General features: G+C 41.1%; 2 protein-coding genes across 5 annotated transcripts in view; one reads left to right on the forward strand and one right to left on the reverse strand.

Moving 5' to 3' along the window:
* Window positions 1–19,788, forward strand: part of LOC135705289 (proteasome-associated protein ECM29 homolog) — a 125,673-nt gene extending 105,885 nt beyond the window's left edge. Inside the window, exon 10 of the mRNA XM_065226928.1 lies at window positions 19,778–19,788. The gene's annotated coding sequence lies outside the window, so the exon portion shown is untranslated. The remainder of the gene's footprint in view (window positions 1–19,777) is intronic.
* The window catches only part of LOC135705672 (uncharacterized), a 279,530-nt gene that overhangs the window by 58,494 nt on the left and 198,795 nt on the right, over window positions 1–22,241 (reverse strand). Inside the window, exon 2 of one of the 4 annotated variants that reach the window (XM_065227443.1) lies at window positions 3,617–3,898. The exons of the other annotated variants lie outside the window; for them this stretch is intronic. Coding sequence (XP_065083515.1) covers window positions 3,617–3,898 — 282 coding nt within the window. The remainder of the gene's footprint in view (window positions 1–3,616; window positions 3,899–22,241) is intronic. 4 annotated transcript variants of the gene reach the window in all.

The raw sequence follows: 22,241 nt of genomic DNA on the forward strand, positions 1-22,241 counted from the left end.
TACCAGAGCTGAGTCAAAAAGTTGAGCACGTTTCTACGGGACCTACTAGTCTTAGAGTTACCTCTATGGTAGTAGGCTGTGTATAAAAGAAAATGATTTACTTAGTTTGACAGTTGCACCATGACGAAGTGGCAGCGTATTCGTGATTTGTCCCACACGCAAATGTCGCAAAAAGACATTTCAATCGCCGTGGCAGTGCCCCAGTGGACCGTCAAAAGGGTTTTAGACCGAGAAAAGAAAGGACAACTATCCGCAAAGGTGGCCACAGATCGTCCGAGGTCAGCTCGGGTTCCGAGGGTTATCGCTGCTATCAAAAGGAAGATTCGGGTGAATCCAGTGCGTTCAATACGGAAAATGGCAAAGGAACACGGGATCAGTGACTTTACGGCACGGAAGATCGTAAAGGAAGATTGCGGGGCGAAGTCGAGGGCACGGAAAAAAACTCACATGATTACGAACCGCATCCGGGAGCTACGAGTCGAACGATGCAAGAAAATCTTGAAATTCCTTAAGTGAAAAAATCCGGTAATCCTGTTCACCGACGAGAGCATGTTTACCGTCGATCCCGTATCAAATTCCAGAACCGACCGGTATATTAGTTCCCTTCGGGTAAAAGACGTGGCCGACGAGCTCAAGAACGTGTATCTGACCAAGCATCCTGCTAGCGTTATGGTGTTTGGATTGGTGGCTTCCGATGGCAAAAAAAAAATGGACCCGGTGTTCATTCCAGAAGGCGACAAGGTCAACACGGAGGTCTACATCGGAATTTTAAGTAAGTATGTTCTTCCGTGGATCAAAGAACAGTACGGTCCGAAGCCATATGTTGTATTTCAACAAGATGGGGCTCCGTGCCACACCTCGAACCGCACTCAGAAGTGGTTGCAAGAACATCTTCCGTTCTGGGCGAAGGAAATGTGGCCGCCATCCAGTCCCGATCTTAATCCGCTGAATTACTCAATATGGCGCGTCATGAAGGCCAAGGCCTGCTCTAAACGCCACCCGAGTACAGCAAGCCTCATACAAACATTGACCCGTACCTGGAGGGAAATGGATCCAGACTACATTATTAGAACCTGCCGTGCATTCCGGAAGCGTGTGCAGGCCGTAATTGCAGCCAGTGGAAACTCGATCGATGCAGGGATGTACGCTTGAATGAAATTTTCGAAGAGTTGATTCTTTCGCCGAATAAAACCGCTGCTATGGATCGAAAACCAGCTAGCCTCCGCTAACAAACAGTTTCAGTGTTTTGCTGTCGTTTGTTATTTCGATTGTCGTCTGGAGAAGGCTGGTATGTTTTTCAACTTTCGACAATGTTTTATGACTTCTAGAGGCCCGGTCCCTTTACTCTTCTCCACCAGATGGTCAGTCGTGTGCGTTGATGGTGTGCGGGTTCTTCTAAAGAAGTAAATTTTGCTGAAATCGACTTGAATTTTTCATCCTACTTCGTCCATCCTTCGAGATTTCCTTGTCATAAATTTGGAATTTATTAACTATGAGGAACCATCTTTTAAGCTCAATTTGCAAACAAAGTAATTGGGGAGCTTATGATGCACTTTAAAAAGCCTAAAAAGCAACAATAAATGCTTTTTGCGCTAATGCAAAACCTAATGGTTTTATGGTTGCTTTTCTAATGATAGAACACGTTTATAGAGTATTTTATCAAGACATTAATAAACAATTGCTAATGACGTTTATGCTTGAATTACAGAGCAGTTTTAAGGAGGGATTGAGAACTGTTTTAAATTTATTGTTAAAACAAGACAGTTTTTGACTTTCTTGCCAGACTGTAAAAGGTTTTTAGAACAGCAAAGAGCTGAATTACACTTTGAAATGCTGTATTTATATTAAATTGATTGTTCATTGCCGTTATAATTGCCATCATAAATCAGAGTGGATGCCAAATGGTTACTGAATTGTTACTTGAGGGGACTATAAACTTGTTGAACACTTTCTGGCGATCAACCTAGTGATGTAAATGCATGTTGTTGGGATTAATCCTATCGTTTTATCTTTAAGTTCTTGTAGACTAGAAGATAGCAAGTTGGTTAATTAAAAAATGATTGCAGTTTCATTCACACATCATTATCGATCAAAGTAACACCCTGGTTACTGCCTTAACTGATTAACTGGCTCATGATAAGTCTTAAACCTGAAAATATAGAAAAATGTGAATGATTATCTATACCTGGATTTTTTTTCTGAAATACGACTGGGAATTAGAGAATATCAGGGAATTCAGTTTTCTTCGTTGAGTGCTGCAAAATCTCGTCAAAACACGGTGGTATTCACATTTCTGCTTTGGTCACTCATTTGAGCTAACAGTCATAGTCAAGGCCAACCATGTCAATTGTCAGTGACAATGCTTTAAGTGACGAACATGTGTAGATTTTTTTGTTAACTAAATTTGCAACGACTTGAGCAAAACATCTACATGGAGCCATTAAAGTGAACAAGCATCTACGTCCTGAATTGCCTGGATAACAATAATGTGACACAGAATGCTCGAAATATATTGTTTTCGGCAGGTTTGTTTTTTGTCATTAATGAAAAAATGAATAAAAATGAAACAATTTTGTCAATGTCACGCGAAAGTCTGTCAAGACAATGAAAATCTCAGCACTGGCTGGAATTCGTCCATTTTGACTCGCGCTTGATTTTGTAATGACGTCTGAGACAATGCTTTAGCAAACTTGACCTCGGCTCCGTAAAGCTACAGCAAATGAGTCACGACTAATAAACAACTTAACATAAAAGCAATTTTTTTTCAAAATACCTCAAATCGTCTACTCGACTGTCTCACTTCGTAAACATTGCGTCTTTACCTACAACAAATAATCCACAGTAGAAATATTCAGAAAAATCACCTTTTTCGTCGCTTCGAGTCTGATGTGTTCAATCAGCAATTAGTAAGAACATCGTCAAAAATCAGCCGAATTTTAGATAGAGCAAACATCATAATAAAGCAAGCTCGTTAGAACACACTTACACGCACATACCTTATCGCCAAACAGTTGAAAAGTCATTCACTCGTCATTCACCGGTTATTGCTGTTAGTACCTATAGAGCCAAGCAGAGTGGGCCAGTCACATTTGAATCGTTTATCTGAGAAACCGCATAAGTCACATTTCAATCGAAAACGGCCTTTTAGCAGTTACACCTCGCCTACAAATATAAGAGTATTTTGACGAATGAAACCATTTTAAATAAGGCTTCCAATTATTAATCTGTAGAGCAACCACATAGGACCGCGATTGCTCGTTTTCTGTTGCCGTTTTCCAGCATTTGTGTCGAATGGACTTGTGCGGTTGCTCAAATAAATGATTCATTTGGCATTAATACACATCCCCACGGTGGGAAAAGTGTAGCTCAAATCACCGGGGATGATCGACATCATTATCGTCATCGTCATCATAATCGGGACTCGGCCGTTAGGTTTTATGATTCTGCTACACATCACATCTGGCGGTTTGCCATTCAGGCTAAATATTCTGAGTGCGTGCAATTTTCATCAGTTTTTGGGAGTTTCGGGTCAAATGGGGATTAAAGGGTTGATGGTGTTTGGGGGGACGGGATTTTCGAGCGGGAAACGTGTGTTATTAATCGCAATTATTCAAACCTTGCCTGGCGGTAGCGGTCGCAGCGGCATGATCGGGCCTTCGCCCCGGGGAACCGCCGCCCACCCAGGGGCGCATCATAGCCGCCGGTGGCAGTCTACGATGGTCTACGATGGTGGTCAGGGGCAGTTGCGTGGTGTGTGCATCCACTACCACACCATTGGGGGTCAGGGCAGCTGCCGTGGAGGTGCCAGTGGGGGCGGTGTTGATGGTGGTGGTGGCTAGACTCACGGGTGGTGTTTGTGTGGGAAACTGAAAACCCGAGATGGGAGTGCAACGAAGCTCTGCGGAATATACACGAACAGCATGTAGATAGGGGATCGTTTACATTGCGAGGGTTAGATTGGCCCGAATGAATGGGAGCTTGAAAGTGCTTGTAAGTACCTATCGACAAGCTTCCACCATTCGGACCCTTCTGAACCGCCTATTGGGTGTCTGATATTGGGAACAAAGTCACGGAGCAGATGGAGTTCACACACACACACACATTTTGAACGCAGCAGCGTAGGAGGAAATGATGGGGCTCATGACTTTCGGTGGTGGTATTTATGGTATCGTTCGATGCGGGGGGGGTTTTCCCGGTTCGACACAGAGAGATAGCTATGTATGTACATAAATGCAAGTTTCAGTGGTTGGGGGCAAGCAGGCGGAACAAACTGTGCTCTGATCGGTTTGTGGGTAGTAATTTTCGAAAGGAAACTTTGCTCACGCGGTACCGGAACGACCGGAACAAATCGGACATCGAGTGTTTCCTTTCGTGAGCGGTCTCAAATGTGAATAATTTATTATGCCGCTTTCAGGCGCCTTCTGGGCGACAGTGGGTATATGTTCCCAGATGGGTGGATGGTCGTAGACTAACCAATGAAGACGCAGTTTTAAAACATGCTATGCTGCAGATGGCGGGTTCGATGCTCAGTTTTCTCGACTGCCGTAGGATATACAAAATTAATAGCATAGAAAGGCTCTCAATTAACTCAATTGTGGAACTAAAACTAAGTTGAGAGAAAACAGAAAAATGAAGCTTTTTAGTTTTATAATTTGTATTCTATATAGGGGAAATGGATGTAATGTCGGCCTAAATACCCCTAATTTGAGCCCATACATAAATTCAGCAATCGGCTAAATTTTCAATAGCGACCAAAAATATCAATGAGTACCGTCCCAATGACGCGTTCATCTAGATAAAATTGATTAATAATAGATTCTTAGCGATGGGCCCAATGTTAGATCCATAGGCCAACATTAGAGCCATTTTCCCTATATCTTATATACAAATATAGAGCTTCACTGAAATAGTTGAAAACGTAAACCCGCTGGTGACAAATCGTCGTTTTACCCGTGTAAATTTGGACTGTTTTAGTAGTGTTTTGTGTTATAGAGTGCGAGTTCGTTTGGTGTACCTCTGTGAAGTGTAGGATTTCGTGTAGCTTTGTGGATAAGTTGAGAAATTGTAGATTAAAAGTGTCGTCCCGTGGAACAGTGGCGTCATTCTTCATTTTATTTACATTTTTGTTTTGTATCTGTCGCTGCACTACTGCTACCGTACTTAGCGTACCAAATCGTCAGTATCTCTTGTTGCATTACACTCTGCTACGGTACTTTTGTGTATTGATCAGTGTTTCTATATATATAAAGTGTATAAAGTTTGCGTCGCATTTTTTGTGATCATGGCTTGCAAGAAGTGCCAAAAAACCATTTCGGACTCCGAACGTATTGTTTGTCGCGGTTTTTGTGGAGACACATTTCACGTGATTTGTGCCAAAGTTGATCTCGAACTTCTCGATCAACTTGGATTGTACGAGAAGAATGTCTTCTGGATGTGCGATCACTGTGCAGCGCTTTTTTCAAACGGCCACTTCCGTAATATCGTGAGCCGTGACGTCAATCAGACTTCTGTGGCTCCAAACGCGGTTGATTCGATGAAAGAGGACATCGAGAAATTGAATTCGGCTGTTATTGCTCTTGCAGCCAAAGTGGAATCGAAGATCCCAGTCAGCTCAACTCCACGTTGGCCTAAAAATGACCGCTTTGATTCCGGTCGTGGCACCCCGAAACGTCGCCGTACTTCATCTAGCACTGACGACAAGCCCATACTGTGTGGTAAGAAAGCACCTATCGACTCGGTCAGAACCGTGGACCTGAACGATGATCTGGTGTGGGTTTACTTATCGGCGTTTCATCCCACTACTACGAACGATGAAATTTCATCTCTTGTCTCTAAATGTTTGTGTCTGGAAACAGACGAGAAACCTCGGGTTGCCAAGTTGGTTCCCAGAGGAAAAGATCCGTCAACGTTAAACTACGTTTCCTTCAAAGTCGGCGTCAACCAAAACAAACGGGATGTTGCCCTTTCCTGCGATTCGTGGCCGGAGGGCATTCAGTTCCGTGAGTTCGATGATTCCCGGTCAAAGAAGGTGACCAAAATTACCCGTATTGGTCCAGCACAGTGACACCAGTTCCAGGATACTTCCTTTTCAATTACTAACGTGCTGTTGGGCGGATCTGGGACGCAACAACACAGCGCTTCGGAAGCCTCTGATCCCTCCGAACCAGTCGAGCTGTTTGTAGATCTAATCATCAGAAGTCGTCCTGGCCCTGGTTTTGGAATCGGTGACGAGGTCTTCCAGCCTGTACTTACAGGCAAGTATCGATACGTTCCAAAACCTTCTTTTTCTGAGCCACCTTCCGCTTCCAGCAGCGAATACTTAACGCAACCATCCGATCCAACCTCGCCTTCTGAAAACGACGTAGTAAGCTCGATGTCTTCTGAACTCTGGATGAACCAATCTGCTTTGCAACCGGGACGCATCGTGGAAAGCTTTATGGAAGCCCCCGGTTCCTCTAACTCAGTCGTGCTAATTCCTGTCAGCGTTCATCATAGTCGTCCTGGCCCTGATTTTAGATGTGGATTGGGGGTCTTCCAACTTGCTAGAACAGGCGAGTACATAATTAATAGCGCAAATACGATGTCTGATGCCGATCCAAATTTCAGCACCTTGAATGCCGCCGAATCAACTCTCGTACCTCGGAGACTCTCACCCTCCCTGGCAGACGATTGAGCTGCGTAGGTTGAAGTCGATCAAGAGAGCAGCATTGAGAAGATTTACGAAGTATCGCACGCTTCCTGTGAAACATCACTACGTGAGGCTTAATCACGAGTATCAGCGAGCCAGTCGTCGATGCTTTCTGCGATTTCAACGAGGTATTCAGCGTAACCTTAAACTTCACCCGAAATTCTTCTGAACCTACGTGAACGAGCAACGCAGAGAATCTGGCCTCCCATCGTCAATGGAATTGAACAATGAAGTCGCTTCCACTCCGCAGGATATTTGTCGCCTTTTTTCTGTCAATTTTGCCAGTGTGTTCACTGATGACGACCATGTTTCCCTCGCAGCCAGGAACATCCCACTAAATGGTCAAACGCTGAGTGCAATTGATGTCAACGTTGAGATGATTTCTAACGCTGCAACGCAGCTCAAATCGTCCTTCAACCCTGGACCCGATGGAGTTCCGTCCGTGTTTTTGAAGAAACATATTGCTTGTTTGTTAACTCCACTTCACCGTCTATTCCGGATGTCTCTCTCCAGTGGTATATTTCCATCCTTCTGGAAATGTGCACACATGTTTCCTGTCCACAAAAAGGGAAGCAAACGAGCCGTGGATAACTATCGTGGAATTACATCGCTGAGTGCTGTTTCGAAACTATTCGAGCTTGTTATTATGGAACCGTTGCTCTCTCACAGCAAGCAGTATCTGAGTGCTGATCAACACGGGTTTACTGGCGGTCGCTCTACAACCACCAATCTGCTATGCCTCACATCCTACATTACCGATAGTATGACTGAACGGGTACAGACGGACGTTATATATACCGATCTATCCGCGGCATTCGATAAGTTGAATCATGACATTGCGATTGCTAAACTTGACAGGCTTGGGGTGAGCGGTAATCTCTTGAGTTGGTTCCGTTCGTATCTTACTGGTCGCCAACTTATGGTTGCTATAGGAGATTGCAAATCAGCTAGCTTCTTTGCCACATCAGGTATACCGCAGGGAAGCCATCTGGGACCGTTGATTTTTCTACTCTACTTCAACGACGTGAACCTGGTTATCGAAGGACCTCGATTAGCATATGCAGACGACCTCAAAATATTTTTACGAATTTGCTCGATCGCTGACTGCCACAATCTTCAACATCAGCTTAATGTCTTTGCCAGTTGGTGTACTTTAAATCGAATGGTAGTGAACCCAGCAAAGTGCTCTGCCATAACGTTCTCACGAAAAAAGCAACCGATTGTATTCAGCTATGACCTGCTTGGAACGACACTCGAACGCGTGAATCAGGTGAAAGACCTGGGTGTGGTGTTGGATTCACAGCTAACATTCAGGCAACACATTTCTTATGTCATCAATAAGTCGTCTAGGACTTTAGGATTCATCTTCAGGATAGCTAAGAATTTCACCGATGTCTACTGCTTAAAATCTCTTTACTGCTCCCTCGTACGATCGACGCTTGAGTATTGTTCTGCGGTTTGGAATCCGAATTACAACAATGGTGCCGAGAGAATCGAATCTGTTCAACGTCGCTTTCTTCGTTTTGCGCTTCGTAGACTGCCCTGGAGAGATCCGCTTCGGCTGCCCGGCTACGAGAGTCGCTGCCAACTGATAAACCTTGAACCTCTCCGGATTAGAAGGGACACCAACAGAGCTTTGATTATCGCCGACACTCTACAGGGACGAATAGATTGTGAGGCTATCCTAAGGCAAATTGACCTAAACGTGCAACCCCGACCACTCCGTAACAACCTCATGCTGAGACTGCCACTGCGTCGCACGAACTACGGGGCATATGGTGCGATTTGCGGACTACAGCGTGTGTTCAATAGAGTCGCATCTGTATTCGACTTTCACCTCACACGTGATGCGCTTCGTCGGAGATTCTCATCTGTTTTCGCCGGCCACAGTGACTGACAGAATAATTAGTGTATTTCCATTTATGTTTTTTTTTTTACATTCTGACCATGTTGCTTTGTTTTTCTTTCTGTGATTATTTGACATGTAATTTTACTATTATTATTTTTATGATTAGTATTATTAACATCATTTGGGCTACAGCCAGCCTGTTGATGTATGGCAACAATAAACAATAAACAATAAACTTCTGTGGGGACATTTACAACATTTGAGCGACCCGATTAGGAGGAAAAGACTTGCTCTTTTAGATCTCATGAGTAAACCACTGAGCAGTTCCACACAGATTCGCAAATCGTTTCGGATCGACCTTTTACGATTATGATGAAACTTTGCACAGTTGTTTGTTATTGCCCAACATGCCATTTTACATATTTGTTTCCCTAGTTTTGCACACGACTAACACTTGAAAAGGGCTTATGCAATGATGATACGCATAAATAGAAAAATATATATCTCGGGAGCGATTTGTTTGATCGAGATGGTGTTTTTGAAGAAGCTGCGGACAAGTATTGTGCCTTCCAAGAAAAAAATATACACTGTAAAAAATTATAATTTTTTTACAAAAAAATATAAAAATTATCAAACAAAAAAAAAAAAATAAAATACCTCAAATTGTATTTTTTTTAATTATTTTTTATATTTATTTTGTAGTTTAGATAAAGTAATACCTTATGACACTGTGCATTTGCTGGGCAAATCATAAACAAAAAAGTTATGAATTATTGAAAAAATAAGTTTTTTTTTCCAAAATACCACCTACAGTTATCGAATATCTTTAAAATAGTGTTAATATTTAAAAACATGCAATTTACAACAAAAAAGCTATTCATGCTTAAATTGCCCAAAGTTGATATTTTCGAGATACTCGTAGGTTAAAATTCACTTGTTGCATAATTTGAGCAATTTTCGCTCTTTTGAGATGTTATTCGTGAATGTTCAATCTTGAAAATATTTTTAATATTATTAAGATATATTCCATTATATGAACACTATTTTAAAGATATTAAATAACTGTAGGTGGTATTTAGGAAAATACTTATTTTTTCAATAATTAATTACTTTTTTGTTTATTATTTGCCAAGCAAATGCACAATGTCAGTAGGTATAACTTTATCTAATCAACAAAATAAATATAAAAAAGAATTAAAAAAAAATAGATGCAAATTGAGTAACTTCAATTTTTTTTTTGATAATTTTAATTTTTTTTGAAAAAAAAAATTACAGTGTGTATTTTTTTCTTGAAAGGCACAATACTTGTCCGCAACTTCTACCAAGACACCATCTCAATCAAACAAATCGTTCGCAAAATATACGTTTTTCTATTGATGCGTATCATTTTTGCATAAGCCCTTCTCAAGTGTTAGTTGTGTACAAAACTAGGGAATCAAATATGTAAAATGGCATGTTGGGCAATAACAAATACTTGTGCAAAGTTTCAACATAGTCGTAGAAGGCCGATTAAAAAATTTAAAAAAAAAATCGTCATTTGAAATGGAACTGCTGCACTAACATCCAAGTGCGCATAAAATCTTCCTCATATGCTAGCTACAGTGTTGCCAGAATGCTTTAAAGCTTATCGGTATCAAAGGTTTTAAAAACTCGGTATTTATCGGTATTTACAAATTTAATTAATTTTATATTTTTGCCGTTTTTGAAAGCGAAATTTTTTATCTTTTGGACTATGATCGGAAAATTCCGGAAGAAAACTCCGGAGAATGTTTGAATTAGCTTCTGGAGGAAGCTGAAAACAACATCCAGAGAAAGAAGAAAGATGCTCTCCTGGAGGAAATTCAAAGAAAGTTCTGAGAGAAGTCCGAAAAACATCCGTGAAACTTCCAAGACATAAATTGAGAAACTTCTGGCGAAAATTTCAAGAAACTTTCTGAAAAAATCGGATTTTACATTCAAAGGAAGGCAGAAAAGTTTCGGAAATCGGAAATAAATTTCAGAAGTAGCCAGAAGGAGCTCGAAAAAAAAACCTTCCAATAGAATTTAAAAATAAACAACTGGACAAAATTCCAGAACTAGACAAAAGAAATTTCTGGGAGAAGTTTAGTTGAACTTCTTGGATAAGACACCAGAAACTTCCTTAAATTCTGGAGGAAGTCGGAAGTCAGCGCTAACGGAACAGTCGATAGAAACATCGACATAATTCCGGAAGAAAGAGCTCTCGGGGATGTTCTAATGATCCAGAAAGTTTTCCAAACATCCCTGAAGACCCCGCAATGCCCCTGAAGTTTTTGGAACATTCCTGAAATGTACTTAGGAATATTCCATATTACCTCGGGCTGTTCTGGAGTACTCTGATCATCTTTGAAATACTTGGAACTTCCCTGATTATAATGAGACTACCGGAATATCTCTAATCAACTCTAAAGGCCTCTAGACTTTCTTGAGGATTACGAAATTTCTTAAGAGCTCTCACAATTTTCTTGAATTTATCAGCATGAAAGTTCTCTGATCTTTCCGATTGTTCAAATTTTTAAAAGTTATCGACACTGCCATTAATAAGCACGGAACTTCCCATAAAATGTTCTCACAGTGTGTTAATGTTCATGTAACATCCCTTACGTTTCTTAAATTTGCATGAGCCCCTCGGAACATTGCTGAAGTTTTCGGAAATTGCCTGAGTTGCTCCGAACTCCTTTAAAATTTCAGCGATTTCCTTGAAATTTATTGATCTGTCCTGATGTTCTCGGAGCTTCCTAAAGTTCTCTCAATTTTCCTGAAACTAATGAAACTGTCCTGAAAACGATTAAATTTTCCAGAAGTTCTTTGGACTTGTGAAGTATCCAAAATATGTATGATGTTTCCTTAAGATCACTGGAGTTCGCTGGACCGGGTTTTAGAATTTTAATGGAAGTTATTGAAACATTATTTAAGTTATCGAAACTTACTCAAAAGTCTGGACTCTTCTGATGTTTTCGAACTTCTTAAAAGTTCCTGCAGCTAGTGTGGATCCGAAATCAAAATCTGGAAGCATCCCTGAAGTTCCGAGAAAGTTGAAAAAACTGGCCGGAAAAGATGGAAGAATCATTCGAGCGAAGGTTGAAGAAGCTTCCAAGGGAAGTCGAAATAAGTTTCCGAGAGGAATCGTAAAATAATTTACGATGTAAGGTGGCAGAAAATTCAGGAAGTTTGGATGTTTAAAAAAGTATTTCCCGATTCCCCGGAGTTGCCAGAAAGAGCCATCGACTGTTTATCGATTCATGGGTAGCCAAAAACGGTGAGGAAATTGAAACATTAATCGAAAGAGTATCCATAAGACATTTTTAAAGATGATTTTTTTTTATTATAAAGGCTCAACAAATTTGAGATATTCAAAAAGATACAAGTCTCTCACAATAATTTTCTTCAAAATTTGAGCGTGGGCAGGCAATAATCATTTTGATTATTTAAAAAAAAAAAATTGGTGTAAATCGGTATGAAACCTCAAAAATCGGTATTCTGAGGAACCTTATCTGTGTATCGGTATCTAGTTCGGAAATCGGTATAAATACCGATAAATCGATACATCTGGCAACGCTGGCTAGCTATCCTACAGCGCTACAGCTATAGAAAAAGCACACTCTCGGAGAAGCAAAAGAGAGGGAAAGAAGCAGCTCTCCAACACAAAAAGAATGAAATGTGCTGCGCGATTTAAAATGCTCTTTCACGTCTCTTTGGAAATGAAAGTGCTGTCTCGCAACAGCGTGTGGTTTTACTCGCAGGAAACTGTGTAGCACCCAATCCCTGGTTTAAAGATTGTAGTCATATAATCATCAGATTTGCCTCATGGTTAGTTCATTTTGAAACCCCCTCCGGATTTGCTTGGAATGCTTCTTGAAATTCATTCCGATTTGCTTTTGAGTTCCCTTTAATAGTATTCGCAATCTACATAAAAGGATAATAGTCTCTTCAGAACTTCCTTACACGGCAAATGAATCGGACTCATATTTGAGTACCGTTCACTCAAATTCGCAAACACGTAGGTCACTCATAGAAAGTAAATGAGAGTAAATGTTTACGCAAATATGAGTAAATGTCAGACCTAAGTTTTGCGAATTCGAATGAACGGTACTCAAATTTGAGTTAGATTACCGTGAAGATTTCACCTGTAGTTCTCCTTACAATTTTCATGAAATACTTCTCTAAATTACCTGTAACTAATATTTCAATTGCATTGAAATTCTTCCCAGAATCTGTTTAAATAATCCCTAGAATCTTCTCAAAACTCATTTGGAATTGTCATCAGAATTTCTTAGCCAATGCTTCGGAGTGTCAGAATTCAAGTGCAAGTGTCATGATTTTTTTTAAAATCTGAGATATTTAAATATACCCTATTTTAGGTCAGAAATCTTGCATAGTTCCAGAATGTTAAAAACTGGCTCTGCATCAAATTATTAAAGAAAATCACATGTTATCTTCATAAAAAAGTTATTCCGTGGATCTCATTGTTTTATAAAATAAATATCCTCAATTTATCTATATTTCAATATCCTGGGACATCTAAGAACATTTAAAAGATTGAATTTATCTAAATTACGCTAATTATGAAACCTTGGAAATTTTCACATTTCTGAAAATTTACTTTGATTCTCAAAATAGGGGTGTTCCCCGGTTTTCTGCATTTAAAATAAAAAAATAAAATGCCGCATATTTTCCCCATAACATCAATTGCTTAAATCAATCATGCTGGTATTCCTTTTTCTACCATATTTATTTACTTGGTACTGAGAATAAAGGCCATACGGCTGTACCTTTTCTTGGGCCACGATATTGCTTGCCTCCTAATGGAAATAGTTCATGGAACTCACAAAAGTATTCATTTAATTGGCAAGCACCATAAATGTCCAGTCGTTTCGACGGAGCAATCGAAAAATTAATCAGCTAAAACCTGTTCCTAGTCGCGTAAGCTTTTGATCTCGCTCGTTCGCATCGTCCACAAAGCAAAGAGAGAGATTCCAATTTCGGCCCGCTAAAAATACGCAACCACTCACTGAAATCGTCGTAAAAGTCAGTGGAAGTTCATTAGCACAACAATTTATAAACAGAAACGAACTAAGGACTGTTCGGTTTATAAAACGGACACACATTTTCAGTCACCAATTTTTGGGTTTGTCGTCTTTACTTGAAGTATGAAGTTCTGCTTATAAGCAACATTGAAAATATATAGCCATTCCATAGCAAAACGATATTGTGGTTCTCAGAATATTTCGAAAATTAGTAGTGGTATTGACCATAGGGGCCTCATAGCCTAGTCAGTAAAGGCACGGTATTATCAAGCCGGAGGCGGCGGGTTCGATTCCCGGTCCGGTCGAGGGAATCTTCTCGACTTCCCTGGGCATAGAGTATCATTGTGCTTGCCACACAATATACAAATTCATGCATTGGTATTGGCATCGAAAGCTCTCAATGAATAACTGTGGAAGTGCATTTAGAACACTAAATTAAGAGCATGCAATAAGCTAATATGCGCTAAGCAATAAGCTTGAAATGCGAACAAGAAGAAGAAGATTGACCATGTTAGAGTGGGCCAAAAATCTTTTTTTTTCAAAAATGTTATTTTTTTTCAAAAATTTATATCTTTTGAACCACTGAACCGATTTTAAAGATCAAAATATCAAATGAAAGGTAATTAAACATTTTTGTTAGAAAAAGTATATTAATATTAGAAAATTTAGATTTTGTATTGAAACGTATTGATTGGATTTGTTTTTATGGTTTTAATGGTTTTGTAGACAGAGGGAGCAATATGTTTTTATTTTTTTATTGAAAATTTAGGCATTTTCACTCAACATATAAAAAAAATAAGCGATGTGTATTTTTTTTTTGTTTTTGAGTCACATATTTTTTTGAAGTTATCATGTTTAGGGTTTTCACTCATTACTCCTATGCGACAAGACTACCATGTGCCGTGATCGACGCATGACGCATGGTAGTCTAGTCGCATAGGAGTATTGAGCGAAAACCCAAAACTTGATACCTTCAAATAAATATAACTATAAGAAATATTTCAAAAAGTATGTCTACATAAAGTACAGTATCAATATTTTTAATATATGTTTGAAGTAAAGCTCATGAAAATACAAACTTTAGGAGTGTTAAAACCACGGACACTTGAAAATTAACATAAATCGTAGAACATCAACATTTGGTCAGCATGTGAAATCGCGCTTCTTTTGCGCTTCTTATCGTTCATACATAACCACATTGCTGATGTCACTTACACTTCACTTCTCTTGTTAGAACTGATGAGAATGAAAGAGACAGTGTTTTCTTTCCGGTTGATCCAGATAACATGCTTTTAGAATCAAAATAAAAGCCAAATAGATCATATCACGACCACACATCCCAAGTAACATTTTAGGTTTTATGAAGTAATACAAAGCTACTATCAAACAACATTCATAAAACCATGGTCAAGGCTACTTTGCCATTGATGCATCCACCAAAACCTCATTAAGACTAGAATCTGTCTAGTTGGCCCATCCTGGAGAAGGTTCTGAAGTGTATATTTTCGAAGCTCTTCAAGATTGAATTACTGTTGCAAATTTGACTGACCGGAACTCAAATATGAGTCAAATCCAACGGCCATGTGTCTTATAAAGTTAACTAATATTTATAAAACATACTGATCAATTCCACATCTTATAACATTTGGTTGAAAATATCTTTTCTTTTGATTAATATTGTCGCTCAAGTTGAACACCGGAAAACCCAACACGTGTCATTCGATTTTAGTCTTGGTCTGTACGTTAAACATAACGTCGGACATAGTGCGCATTATAGCGCATCATTGTGCGAATACAGCGCATGATTTTAACACTATGTTTATCGTACGAAACAAGAGTAAATCATACGTCGTGTGTGGAGTTTTTCGAGTTTTCAACTGTACCGATAATATTAATATTTGAAATAAACATCACTGTTGCTGTTGCCCATTGAGTGGCAATGATAAGAGGCAAAAGGATTAGTATGTTTTAGTAGAAGGTAAATCACTGTGCCCTTCAGAACCAACCGGGCAAGCACCCTCTTTTGAGCAGCAGTAACACACACACTGCCACACTCTCCAACACCCTTTCACTAGTGATGATTACTAGAGAAGCACAAAAAATTATTGTCATTAGGTAGGGTAGAGCACTACTTCGTCGTAGTCGCCCATTTCAGAAAATATCAATAATAGGGTAAACGCTCCTATAGTTGCGGTACGTTAGAAGCGTTAGGTTCCTATAGTTGTGTATGGAGACTCTGTACACAACTATAGGAACCTAACGCTTCTAACGTACCGCAACTATAGGAGCGTTTACCCTATCAATGATTTCACCGTGCACAAATCAATAATAGGTTTGTTCCGCTGCGTTAGTTCATTAGCTACAACATAAATCCTGTTAGAGTGCATTGTATGAATATTTACGCTCATTGTTCTCAAAACAAAAGAAGCGCTCCTAGCGAATCCCCTTTTTCTACGTTTATCCGTAGGACGAAGAAAATCTAATGGCGTTTCAATGCGTTAGGACGGAATTGAAACTCGTAGAACGAATTTAGAATCAAGAAGCAGTATTAGATTCTAAACAATATCTCAACAATTTGTGACTCTCTAACAAATTCAACGGTACGTATGGGGACCCACTAATTAAGAGGAGTGGACAGTCCAGAAGAGACCTCCCTAGTAACAGAGTATTTGTTTATCAGAGTTGGCTGTCGAGGTGCTGTCGTAGTTAGTAGATGTTCCTAGTTTGGTGCATTTGGTCGGCAAATTGTTATGGTGGTGTATTCAGAGTCCGTTATAGAGGTTGGTCCTGGTTCGAAGCAGTGGGTCGGTTATGGTTGGTTCTTGTCAGTGAGTTAGGTCAGATGTTCTTATACCTGTTGGCGTCCTTCATGAAACATATAACAGCTGCTTCGGTTGAAGGGTCATTGGCCGATTTGTTGATAATGTTCGTCGCGATCACATAAAGATCCCTAATTCCCTGGAAACCTGGGCAATTTACTAAGAGGTGCTCTAGCGTCGTCGTTGTGTTGCAAATATCACAGTGTTTTCGGAACGAAGTCGCAATTCCCATATTGTGGGTCGTCCGAGTATGTCCTGAACGGAGACGAGAAATAATAAGTTGATATCCCTGGAACGGTTTTAGTAGCGAGCCTTCCAGATCGGCCCGTAGCCGCAAGATGGTCTGCTTCACAATTCCCCCGGATGTGGCAATGCCCGGGGATCCATAGGAAGGTAGTGTTCGATCGAGCTTCCAGTTGGATCCCTTGTATCCAAGGATGTCTGCATGTCTGGGATTCCAAAACTGTTAGAACAATTGCAGGGTCCGAAAGGATACAGAGCGGTTTGCTGGCGTACATGGTAATGGCGTGGGAGATTGCCGCACTTTCCGCAGAGAACACAGCGGGATCTGCAATTCCAAGGCCCACTCCTCCCAAGGTCTTAGAGCCATCCGTATATATAGGGTGGTGGTCGGAGTATTTTGTACAAAGTGGTCGGAGTATTTTGTACAAAGCAGTCCAGTCACATATGCGTGCATTTCTCGCGAGTTGTTGCCAGCCTGGAATCGTCTACCAACCGAGAGATCAACGTGAAGGCTTGGTTCTGCCCATCATCTGGTTCCGGTCCAATGTAGTCTCGACACTGGGGGGAGCTCCTGATGGGCCAGGTTCCCTAGAGCTCTTTTCCCCTCTCTGAGGAGACAGACTTCTTCGTTTCCGGCAGTCTTCTCTACATAGCTTATTGTTCTGCTTATCAGGGCTTCGGCAACTTGGTACCGGAAAGGCAGGACATCGAATTCAACACATGCCGAGTCCCCAGGAGTGGACGGTAGAAGCCACACACTAGCCGTACAGAAAATCTCAATTCCTTAGAAGATTTAACTGTTGACGATGGCTTTTGCTACCCTAAGCATAATGTTCTTGTTGTTGCTACGATGAGGGCTGGAAAGTGTCCGCAAAAAGCTAAGTCTTGTGTGGCAGCTGTTCCGTACATTGTTATTGTTATAATGAGGAGCCGGTCCAAGAGCACCCCAAGTATTGTGACCGTCTTCCGGAAAGGTATTGTGGTACCATCACACTGAATGGCTGATTGTAATGGACGGCGTAAAGATCGGCAGATGTGAGAGACTACGCTTTTGTCGGCTGAGAGCACGAATCCCACCTGGGACGCCCATATTTGTGTGGCCGATACAGCTGCCTGAAATTTCTTATGTAAGGCTTTAGGGTACGAATTGAGGAGTGGTGGTTCTCGGTTGGGATCTGGAAGGTCCGGCCGCAAAGAAAATTTCTAATGAAATGTAGGATGTAGTCAGCCAGCCTCCAATCACCTAACTGCTGGATGACGCACGATTGTATGCTTTTGCTAAATCCAGGGACGCAACGTCAACGTGGAGATTGTTTTCCATGGCGTTCTGGAGAACCTCTCCTAGGCCGGTGAAGTAGGTTCCGGTTCCATGACCAGGTCTGAACGCGTGCTGCAGGTGGTTATTATCCTCCAAAAATTGCATTAATTGACGATTGATCATCATCAACGCCAACGAAATTGACCGGAAGTCTTGCGGTGTGGTGATCATCTCCCCATGTTTGGGAATGGGGACCACCAAGCTGTGGGTCCACTCCGACGTCATTATGTTCTCCGTCCAGATATTGTTGAGTATGCTCAACATCGCAAGTTTGGTTTCCAGCGGTAGATGTCTGAGCATAAGGTATCCGATTTCGTCCGGGCCGGCTGATTTACCAACGCAGTGGCTGAGTGCCAGGTTGAGCTCGGCAATCTGGAATGGGGCGTTGATCGGTAGTGGAGTAGAAGCTTCCGGAATAACTATGTTGTTCAAACTTTGCGGACGCGTTGTTCCTACGGATGAAAACCGTGTCGTAGGTATTGGTCGAAGGCAGACAGTGACGTAGAGTGGTCTCCTAGAGCCTCTGCGATGCTTTGTGGTTCCCGGGTGATACCATTCGGATGACGGAGGGCCATCCCTCTGGCTTTCCTCTTCCCATTCAAGGCGTTGACACGACGCCAGAGTTCAGTAACCGATAATGAACGATCGTCGGTCATAGCTTGTTATGATGTACCTAAGAGGCACGGAGGCCTTAGAGCGACCGTTTTTGCTTACTGAGCAGAAGATCGTGGGTTAGAACCCATGCCCCTTTACATTATTTAGTTGATAGGGTCGCGTAATTTGCTTACCAGGCTTTAAAAGATCGCATCACTTTCCAATTTGAATCCAGATGTAATTCACCCTTCCCACTAACAAAGCCGTCTTTTTTTTTAGGTGTCCATTTTATAAACCGAACAGTCCTCATGTAGTTTTGGGTCAGCTCGGCTGTATCGCGTGTAGCGTCAGAATTATGATTGTTATTTATGAGCCGAGTCGTCACATCATTGTGTTATTTGCTAGGTCCACCCGAACGCTGGCCCGGCCCAGGAGGCGAATTCGGAACGGTCGGTCCACTGACGACCACACACCTGACAGACAAACAAACTGTGGCTAAAATGTATTATTTTTGCAATTCGATAAACATTTTCCTGACTTTTGCCACTTTCACCTCCTCCGTTGATGGAGTGATTGATGGGTCCCGTGCGAATTTCCACAGCTCGCGCTTCTTGGTGTGTATCATTCGAACACGGACGATGAGTGATTTTTCGTTTGGTTATTCTCCCACTTGCTGATTTTCCCATGTGGATCGTAACCCATACCGACCGCTTCGCATTTGAATTTCACTTATACTTTGAATGTTTACGGAATTTCTCTTCAATCATTACTAATTTGATGGGAGATACTTGGGCACCACTTAAGCCACTTGCAAGTCTCGTTGAGCACTCGTTAATCGACAGCTTCAATCGGCATCAGGCATGTTGTTTAGTTGCACAGCCAAACGAAAACGATTACTCCTCCCCCTCCATGTTTTCCACGGGAAGCAGGCAGTCAGTCATTCGATTAGTTTTGTGCTGAGAGCTGGTGTTCACTTTTAGCCTAAGCGTGCAATGCGTGGGAAATTCTTCGGGTATTTTTTTTCTTGCCTTGAATAGCCAAATTAATTATGCGAATAATTTCATCACCTGGCCTACGAAGTAGCGTGTTTATGGTTATTTTTTGTTTTGCGTTCTTTTGCTCTTACCGCACCAGGGGGCACGGCGGATTTGTGCCGGTCTAAAGGAGCCGCATGGTCATTTATGGTAGCGCACTTGGTTTTTGAATCGGACCTAAATAGAGCTACGTGCAGCCTGCCTTCAATTTCATTGCGTGTCCTAATTGATTCGTGTGTCCAAGGTATTACAAATGCGCACGGGTTGGAAATGACTATAATTTTCCCACTAGGTGTCATTATTTCCTCCGCGGTGTCGTGTGTTTGTAATTGAATTATGTTGTTTGTAGGGGATTTATCAGGACATACCATCGCGGCATTAGCCGGGTGTTGAATCGGTTGATTTATTTTGGTATTGAAATGCCGTGTTGGCTTGACATTTGCGGGCACCAGAACAAACTTAAGATAACCGGTAGTTCCCGTTAGGGACACCTTTTGAAAGGATCCCTTGGTGAGTCGAGCAATTACAATAACGAGAACAATTTTCTATAACTTTTGTAATATCTTTCCATAAATATCACGAAGGTGAAATTACTAGGGTGACTCAGTGGCATTTCATTTCACAATTATGTTATAGAAATTATTGGTTAAGTAATGTTGAATAATGTTGGTAATAGTCGCAAGTGAAAATAAATTATGGTTTCAATGATTAAATTATCCTGAAATTCCCAAACTGGACTAAACAATTTTAAAATACTTGTAGAATATTAAGGAAAAGCAAATAATATACAACTGTAAACTGATAAGTCCATGACTGAGTGGACGTAAAATTTTGTTTGGATTGTGTGATCTCCGTTAATATAGCGAGTTTTTGACTTCGGGATGGCTTGTTTGGCGATTTGAAAATAAAAATCAGGCTGTGGCGTTTCTGTAGCTGCGGTTGCTCGAATAATAATAATGGTTTTACATTTGCTCAGAAACAAATAAATTTTTATTGCACCTAGAGGGTGATACGGTCAAAATTTGGTCAATATCAACTTGACGTATTTCTTTCAATTTTGCATTTAAAAAACCTGAACACCCCTCATTTTGAAGGTGTGTGTGTGTAGAATTTTGCTCCTATTTTGATTTTGGAATTCACTCTTCAGTTGTCAAAATGCCGTCCAAGCAAGAAGAGCAGCGTATCAAAATTTTGCTCGCGCATCGCGAAAATCCGAGCTACTCGCACGCAAAGTTGGCAAAATCGCTAAAAGTTGCCAAATCAACCGTTACAAATGTAATTAAAGTGTTTGGGGAACGTTTGTCGACAGCCAGGAAGTCTGGATCGGGGGGAAATCGAAAACCGGAAGCCGCTGAGACGACAAAGAGAGTTTCCGGTAGTTTCAAGCGAAACCCTAACCTCTCTCTCCGAGATGCCGCAAATAAGCTGGGTGTATCGTCTACAACCGTGCATCGAGCCAAAAAACGAGCCGGACTATCGACTTACAAGAAGGTAGTGACTCCAAATCGCGATGATAAACAAAATACGACGGCCAAAGCGCGATCCCGGAGGCTGTACACGACGATGCTGACGAAGTTTGACTGCGTGGTAGTGGACGACGAAACCTACGTCAAAGCCGACTACAAGCAGCTTCCGGGACAGGAGTTTTATACGGCAAAAGGAAGGGGAAAGGTAGCAGATGTTTTCAAGCACATGAAACTGTCAAAGTTCGCAAAGAAATATCTGGTTTGGCAAGCCATCTGTACCTGTGGCTTGAAAAGCAGCATTTTCATAGCTTCCGGGACTGTCAACCAAGAAATTTACGTGAAAGAGTGTTTGAATAAACGTCTGCTGCCTTTCCTGAAGAAACACGGTTGTTCCGTACTGTTTTGGCCGGATTTGGCATCTTGCCATTACGGTAAAAAGGCCATGGAGTGGTACGCCGCCAACAACGTGCAGGTGGTTCCCAAGGACAAGAACCCTCCCAACACGCCAGAGCTCCGCCCAATTGAGAAATACTGGGCTATTGTCAAGCGGAACCTAAAGAAGACCAAAAAAACTGCTAAGGGCGAGCAGCAGTTCAAGGCAAACTGGCTTTCTGCGGCGAAGAAGGTGGACAAGGTGGCTGTACAAAATCTGATGGCAGGGGTCAAGCGTAAGGCCCGGCAATTCGGATTTGGAAAAGCGGAAGCCTAACTGAATATTTTTCCTGAATTTTATTCTAATTGAACTTGAAAAAGAAATTTAATTTGATTTTTTAAATAAACGATTTCACCGATTTACACGCGTTTTCCCTTGACCAAATTTTGACCGTATCACCCTTTATAACAGTGTTATATATATTTAAAAAAGAATGATCTTTGCAAGTGACCTAGTTTAATATTCTAGTCAAGTACACCATGAAATCACACTTGAAATCGTTCGAACACCACCAAAATTTAAAGCTATTTATAAAAATAAAAACGATTTCCGGTAAGTGACTGCAGTCACTTCAATAATTTGAATTTTTTGAAGAGTTGACGGTCTTCAAAATAATACATGAGTCTTGAATAAAATATACAGAGGACTGAACTGAAATCTCCCTGATCCACCTGACGTTTTGGATGAATGTTTGAGAGAAGACATTTGAAATGTTAAACAGTTGCAAAGAAGTCATTGAAAATATCAAGGAC

Source organism: Ochlerotatus camptorhynchus, unplaced genomic scaffold (assembly GCF_037179485.1).
Source record: "Ochlerotatus camptorhynchus isolate MF236.1 unplaced genomic scaffold, CSIRO-AGI_Acam_v1.1 ptg000022l, whole genome shotgun sequence".
NCBI lineage: Eukaryota > Metazoa > Arthropoda > Insecta > Diptera > Culicidae > Ochlerotatus > Ochlerotatus camptorhynchus.